We start from the raw sequence: 6,730 nt of genomic DNA on the forward strand, positions 1-6,730 counted from the left end.
TAGTCCAGCCTTCCTAGAGATAAGATTTACTGAGACACCCAATTATAGAATTGCCCATTTCCTGACAAGTACCCAACCTAGAGTGAAGCTAACTTCCTTACACCGTCCCCAGAATCACCCACCCAAAGCCCAATCCTATAATGTGTTCTTTCTTACACATGCCACATAGTCCACAGTGCACATTCTTGCACTTGGCAACAAGTAATAAACCCAACGTCTTCACCCAGAGGTGTGCTCCTGGTGGCCCTTGGGGGAAGGGCATGGACATGTTACTATTTTGTCTATAAACTTTTTTATGTCTTTGAGATTGATTATTGGAAAGTATTTATATATTCCTGTATGGGTGCTAACCCAAGAGAAGTTTTTTAATTTGCAAGTAGTTAAAAATACCATGATTTTTCCATCTTTGGATCATGTGTAGAGAATCCTTCTTCACTCCTCAATTATAAACATTTCGTGTATATTTCCACCCAGGTTGTGACAATGAGGAAAGAAGAGTCTGAGGGTAAAGGAAAAAAATTGTTGGAATGTGGGGGAAGGGGAAGCAACAGGTAAAGAATTCTAAGGTACATCCACAGGGCCTACAGGGCACCTGACATATGTCATATTCAACAAATAGTTTATCTTGGGGTAAATGAAGACTTGTCTCCCTATGTTCACCAGGTTAAAGCAGACAAGAACACCAGAGTCCCAGTGCAATATACACAAGGATTAGTTAGCACTGGTAATGGGCATTTTTGAACACTTACAACCTTGAGGTAATAAATCATGTTTGTTTAGGTTAATGTCTGTACACTCTAGTGATTAACACACACATTAATTAAACTTTCTTGGGCATGATGTATTTTAAGGATAGGTCTACAACCCACATAGAAAAATCCATGGCTTCTATATGAAGATAATTTTAATATGCTTGGATCTATGCATCCCACAGTGTATGTCGGGGGAGATTGAAAACTAAAAACTCTCTAGATACCCACTGTCAAATATGATAGCTACTAGGCACATATGGCTTTTAATTAATTATGTGATACTTACAATTCAACTGCTCAGTCACACCAGTCACATTTCAAGTGCTCAATAGCTGCACATAGCTCATTCTGCTCTGCTAGACACTGCAGATAGAGAACATTCCCTCACACACAAAGTGCTGTCGGACAGTTCTCGTGATGCTTTCTGAGCCTCAGGTGGGCTGCACAGACCCCTTTACAATGAAGGACCCCATGCTAGCGCTCCTACACATTGCGTCAGTTCCCCACCGTCTGCAGTGTGGCTACCTCCTAAGCTGCTCTGTGACAAAACCCAAAGGGGTCATGACTGGATCTCTCTCTGGTGCCTTCAGACACAAAGTGTTTCCAGTTCCAAATGGGAAACGCCTGTCCGTCCACCTCAGTTCTCTGACTGGGCGATGTCTGGCATCAAATTTTCAGTGGGTGAGTTATCTTCTAGAATGGCAAAGGCAGAGCCCTACCCTAAGTTTTGGAAGGGAGAGAGTCCTGCTCAGACAGCAGGATTCTGGGAAGTGAAGAGAAAGCAAAGAGGCTGGGGCCAATTAGGAGATTTCCCCTAGTTTACTCAGCAGTTCTCAAAGTGTGTTCTGTGGAACACTTAGAGTCACTGAGACACTTTCATGGTATCTACCAAGTCAAAACCAATCTTATAACGCTACCAAGACAATATTTACCTTTCTCACTCTGTTAACATTTGCACTGAGGTAATTCTACTGGTACCTTAGCAAGAATCAAGGCTATAGCACCAAACTGCAATACTAGTTATTGTACTCTTCACTTTCAAATGTCCCATGGAAGCAGTAAAAATTAATTTTATTAAATAATCATTCCTGAGTCCACACCTCTATATTATTTGATGTAATAAAATGGGAAGTACACATAAAATACTTATGCTACATTCCAAAATATTATGTTTATCTCAAGGAAAATAATTTGTGTTAAACGTAGTAGCCTCTTTTTTAATGAAATTCCATTTTTACTTGAAAGAATGAATGACAGGCCAGGCACAGTGGCTCATGCCTGTAATCCTAGCACTCTGGGAGGCCAAGGCAGGAGGATCATTTGAACTCAGGAGTTCGAGGCCAGCCTGAGCAAGAGTGAGACCCTGTCTCTACTAAAAAAAAATAGAAATAAATTAGCTGGAAAACTAAAAATATATAGAAAAAATTAGCTGGGCATGGTGGTGCATGCCTGTAGTCCCAGCTACTCAGGAGGCTGAGGCAGGAGGATCACTTGAGGCCAGGAGTTTGAGGTTGCTGTGAGCTAGGCTGATGCCACTGCACTCTAGCCCAGGTGACAGAGTGAGACTCTGTCTCAAAAAAAAAAAAAAAAAAAACCTTTCAATGTGCAAGATGTTTTAATGTAACAATCCATTTTAATGTACTAGAATATAAATATTCGATGATAGGGTTTCAGGTTGTATCTAATCTTTAAGAAACTATCACTTGTATAGTTTTTATGTAGTATCAAAGGTGAATATCCACAATTATTAATACATGAAAAACCTATTAAAAACAATCCTCCCTTTTTCCAACTCAATATTCGCATGTGGCTAGATTTTTCCATATACACTTCCATCAAAATAAGAGAATGAAAGCAGAAGCAGATATGAAAATACAGTGATCTCTTAATGAGACAGACAAAAATGGAACCACAAAAATGTAAAATGATCAGTCTTCTCACTATAGTCTATGTCTCTGTACCCACTGGGTCTGCCTCTGGGGAAATATCCCAATTATAAAGTCCCAACCAACAGCACATCAAAAATATTTGGAAAGAACAACAATAAAATAGGCCAGGCACGGTGGCTCACGCCTGTAATCCTAGCACTCTGGGAGGCCGAGGCGGGTGGATTGCTCGAGGTCAGGAGTTCAAGACCAGCCTGAGCAAGAGCGAGACCCCGTCTCTACTAAAAATAGAAAGAAATTATCTGGCCAACTAAAATATATATAGAAAAAATTAGCCAGGCATGGTGGCACATGCCTGTAGTCCCAGCTACTCGGGAGGCTGAGGCAGGAGGATCGCTTAAGCCCAGGAGTTTGAGGTTGCTGTGAGCTAGGCTGACCCCAGGGCACTCACTCTAGCCAGGGCAACAAAGTGACACTCTGTCTCAAAAAAAAAAAAAAGAAAAGAAAAGAAAAGAAAAACAATAAAATATAACACGAATTTGAAAAACAATACATTATAACACCCATTTATGCAGCATATACATTCTATTGGGTATTATAAGCAATGTAGAGATGATTGAAAGTATACAGGAAGGGGTGCCTAAGTTATATGCAAATACACCATTTTACATAAGGGACTTGAGCATCCTCTAACTTTGGTATCTGCAGAGTTCCTGGAACCAATCTCCGGTGGTTACAGAGGGATGACTATACATTGTTTATTTTGGAAACTAGTCATTTTTCATAACCATATATTATTTCTGTTAACATAGTGGGCTATTGATGTCATTGTAAGTGAATTAACATTTCTAAATTCTGTTTTAATTGATGATATGATATTAATAAATATCGTTATAATCCACAGAAACACAATCTTTTTGGGTCTTCACTAATTTCTATAGTGCGTATAGACACCGCAGTGGCTCATGCCTATTAATCCTAGCACTCTGGGAGGCCGAGGCAGGAGGATCACTGGAGGTCAGGAGTTTGTGACCAGCCTGAGCAAGAGCGAGATCCCACCTCTACCAAAAACAGAAAAAATTAGCCAAGGCCATAGTCCCAGCTACTTGGGAGGCTGAGGCAGGAGGATCGCTTGAGCCCAGGAGTTTGAGGTTGCTTGTGAGCTAGGCTCGCATTGGGTACTCTACTCAATGCAACAGAGTGAGACTCTGTCAAACGAAAGAAAAAAGAAAAGAAAAGAAAGAAAAAAGGAAAGGAAGGAAGGAAGTAAAGACAAGAAAGAAAGAAAGAAAAGAAAAGAAAAAAGAAAAACAAAGAGTAGTAGGAAAAAAGAGAGAGAAAGAGATCCTGAAACCTCAAAGTTTAAGAACTGCAGACTTACACAGAGACCCTCAGCCAGCACTCAGGGAGACAGTGTGACAACGAGCGCTCGGTGCAGGAGGGGGGGAAGGCAATTTGCCAGGTCCCCGGGCGTGGCTCGCAGGGCCTCAGTCCCGACGGCGGTGTGCAGGGTGCCGAGCCCAACCTTTCTCGCCGCAGTTTCAGGTCTCTAATACCCCGCCTCGTGTCCTTCTTCCTGGATACTGCTGACGCGGCCCCAGTTCTCACTCCCATTGGGTTTCAGGTTCCAGAAACGCCAATCAGCGTCCCCGCGGTTCCCGGTTATAAAGTCCCCACGGACCGACCTGGGCTCAGAGTCTCCCCAAACCGCGAGGATGGCGGTCACGGCGCCCCGAACCCTCCTGCTGCTGCTCTGCGGGGCCCTGGCCCTGACCGAGACCCGGGCGGGTGAGTGCGGGGCCGCGGGGGAGGCGGCGTCTGCGGGAGGAGCGAGGGGACCGCCCGGCGGGGGCGCAGGACCCGGCGCCAGGTCTCCCTGGCCCCCGCTCCCGTCTCCCCTGCTCCCTTTTCCCGCCTGACGAGTCCCCTCGCCCCCTCCTCCCCTGCCCGCCCCCAGGCCCCCACTCCATGAGGTATTTCTTCACCGCCGTGTCCCGGCCCGGCCGCGGGGAGCCCCGGTACATCGAAGTCGGGTACGTGGACGACACGCAGTTCGTGCGGTTCGACAGCGACGCCGCGAGTCCGAGGATGGAGCCGCGGGCGCCGTGGGTGGCGCAGGAGGGGCCGGAGTATTGGGACGAGCAGACACGGATCGCCAAGGGCAAGGCACAGACTGTCCGAGTGAACCTGCGGACCCTGCGCGGCTACTACAACCAGAGCCAGGCCGGTGAGTGACCCCGGGCTCGGGTCACAGGTCACGACCCCTCCCGACCCCCCACAGACGGGCCAGGGTCTCCTAGTCTCTGGATCGGAGCTCACCCCGAGGCCGCAGGACCCGCCCGGACCCTCAACCCGAGAAGAGCTCGAGGGAATCCGCTCCGGGTTCCCTGTCAATTGGGGGAGGGGCGGGGCCGAGTGGGCGTGGCTGACCGCGGGGGCGGGGCCAGGGTCTCACACCATCCAGTGGATGTCTGGCTGCGACGTGGGGCCGGACGGTCGCCTCCTCCGCGGGTACTTGCAGTTCGCCTACGACGGCGCCGACTACCTGTCCCTGAACGAGGACCTGCGCTCCTGGACCGCGGCGGACACGGCGGCTCGGATCTCCAAGCGCAAGTGGGAGGCGGCCGGTGAGGCGGAGCACCAGAGGGCCTACCTGGAGGAGGAGTGCGTGGACTGGCTCCGCAGATACCTGGAGCACGGGAAGGACGCGCTGCTGCGCGCGGGTACGCGGGGGCCACAGGGCAGCTCCCCCATCTCCCTTGGGCTGGGGCTGTGCCGGCAGCTGGCAGCTCTCAAGGACTAGAGGAAAATACCATGGGGCCAGAATACCGCTCCGCCCTTGAATGGGGAGAGGGAGTCCCCCTAGGTCTCCAAATCTGTGCGAGACAGTGAGTCGCTCAAAGGGCCTGCCCTTGGCTCAGAGGCAATTAGGGAATCCGGTCTCTCTGGGGATGAGGGGAAGACCATCCTTGACATGACTCATCAGCGGTTCTCTTTGACTCTGGCAGCAGCACTGGGAATCCTGGGGGACTTTCTCTCGGGTCTTGTTCTCTGCCCCACACCCAGCATCTCTGGAAGTCTGACTCCAGCTTTTCTCAACTCAGCCTCCCCCCAGGTCAGGAGCACAAGCCTTCTTCTCCCCCACAGAGACCTGGAGCCTCCTATCCTGTGCTGTCTCACCCCAATTCCAGAACTTTCCATGTCACTAGGAGATTATCCCAGATTCCTCAGTTCAAGATGGTGGCTAGGTTTTATGCTCCCTTCTCTCACCCTAATTGTTCTGTTAGTTCCCAGGATGATCAGGAGTGCTGGGGGGGTGTCCCCAGAAGAATGTGAAAGTTTCATAATTTTCTGATCCTTCTCAGACCCCCCAAAGACACACGTGACCCACCACCCCGTCTCTGACCGGGAGGCCACCCTGAGGTGCTGGGCCCTGGGCTTCTACCCTGCGGAGATCACACTGACCTGGCAGCGGGACGGGGAGGACCAGACCCAGGACACGGAGCTCGTGGAGACCCGGCCTGCAGGGGACGGAACCTTCCAGAAGTGGGCAGCTGTGGTGGTGCCGCCTGGAGAGGAGCAGAGATACACGTGCCTTGTGCAGCACGAGGGGCTGCCGGAGCCCCTCACCCTGAGATGGGGTAAGGAGGGGGTGGGGGTCACGTCCCTTCTCAGGGACAGCAGGGGCCCTTCTGGAGCCCTTCAGCAGGGTCAGGGCTGAGCCTGGGGTCAGGCCCTCACCTTCCCGTCCTTTCCCAGAGCCGCCTTCCCAGCCCAGCGTCCCCATGGTGGGCCTCGTTGCTGGCCTGGTTGTCCTTGGAGCTGTGCTCGCTGGAGCTGTGGTCGCCGCTGTGATGTGGAGGAAGAATAGCTAAGGTGGGGAAGGGGCGAGGGGTGGGTTCTTTTTGTCTCCCTGGGGGTTTGAAGCTCCAGGAAGAACTGTGCCCTGCCCCATTACTGGGAAGTTCCATCCACGCACACCTGCTCACCCAGCCTGGGCCCCGTGTGCCAACACTGACCCTTTTGTAAAGTACGTGTGAAAGTCAAGGACAAGAGTTTTCACGCAGATGACTGTGGTGATGGGGACCTGAT

The 6,730-nt window shown here is 50.1% G+C and overlaps 1 protein-coding gene across 1 annotated transcript; it reads left to right on the top strand.

The window, feature by feature from the left end:
- Positions 1–4,338: 4,338 nt before the first annotated feature.
- LOC123631677 (patr class I histocompatibility antigen, A-2 alpha chain-like) lies at positions 4,339–6,529 on the top strand. The gene is made up of 5 exons (XM_045541531.1): positions 4,339–4,426; positions 4,596–4,865; positions 5,086–5,361; positions 6,004–6,279; positions 6,398–6,529. Exons 1-5 carry the CDS (start codon positions 4,354–4,356, stop codon positions 6,511–6,513), a joined length of 1,011 nt encoding a protein of 336 aa, XP_045397487.1. The 5' UTR covers positions 4,339–4,353; the 3' UTR covers positions 6,514–6,529.
- Positions 6,530–6,730: the final 201 nt, after the last annotated feature.

Source organism: Lemur catta, chromosome 2 (assembly GCF_020740605.2).
Source record: "Lemur catta isolate mLemCat1 chromosome 2, mLemCat1.pri, whole genome shotgun sequence".
Lineage (NCBI taxonomy): Eukaryota > Metazoa > Chordata > Mammalia > Primates > Lemuridae > Lemur > Lemur catta.

Coding starts and splice junctions, on each gene's coding strand:
- LOC123631677 (XM_045541531.1), top strand. CDS start 4,354: ATGGCGGTCACGGCGCCCCGAACCCTCCTGCTGCTGCTCTGCGGGGCC. Junction 5,362..6,003: donor GGACGCGCTGCTGCGCGCGG/GTACGCGGGGGC, acceptor GATCCTTCTCAG/ACCCCCCAAAGACACACGTG. Junction 6,280..6,397: donor GCCCCTCACCCTGAGATGGG/GTAAGGAGGGGG, acceptor GTCCTTTCCCAG/AGCCGCCTTCCCAGCCCAGC.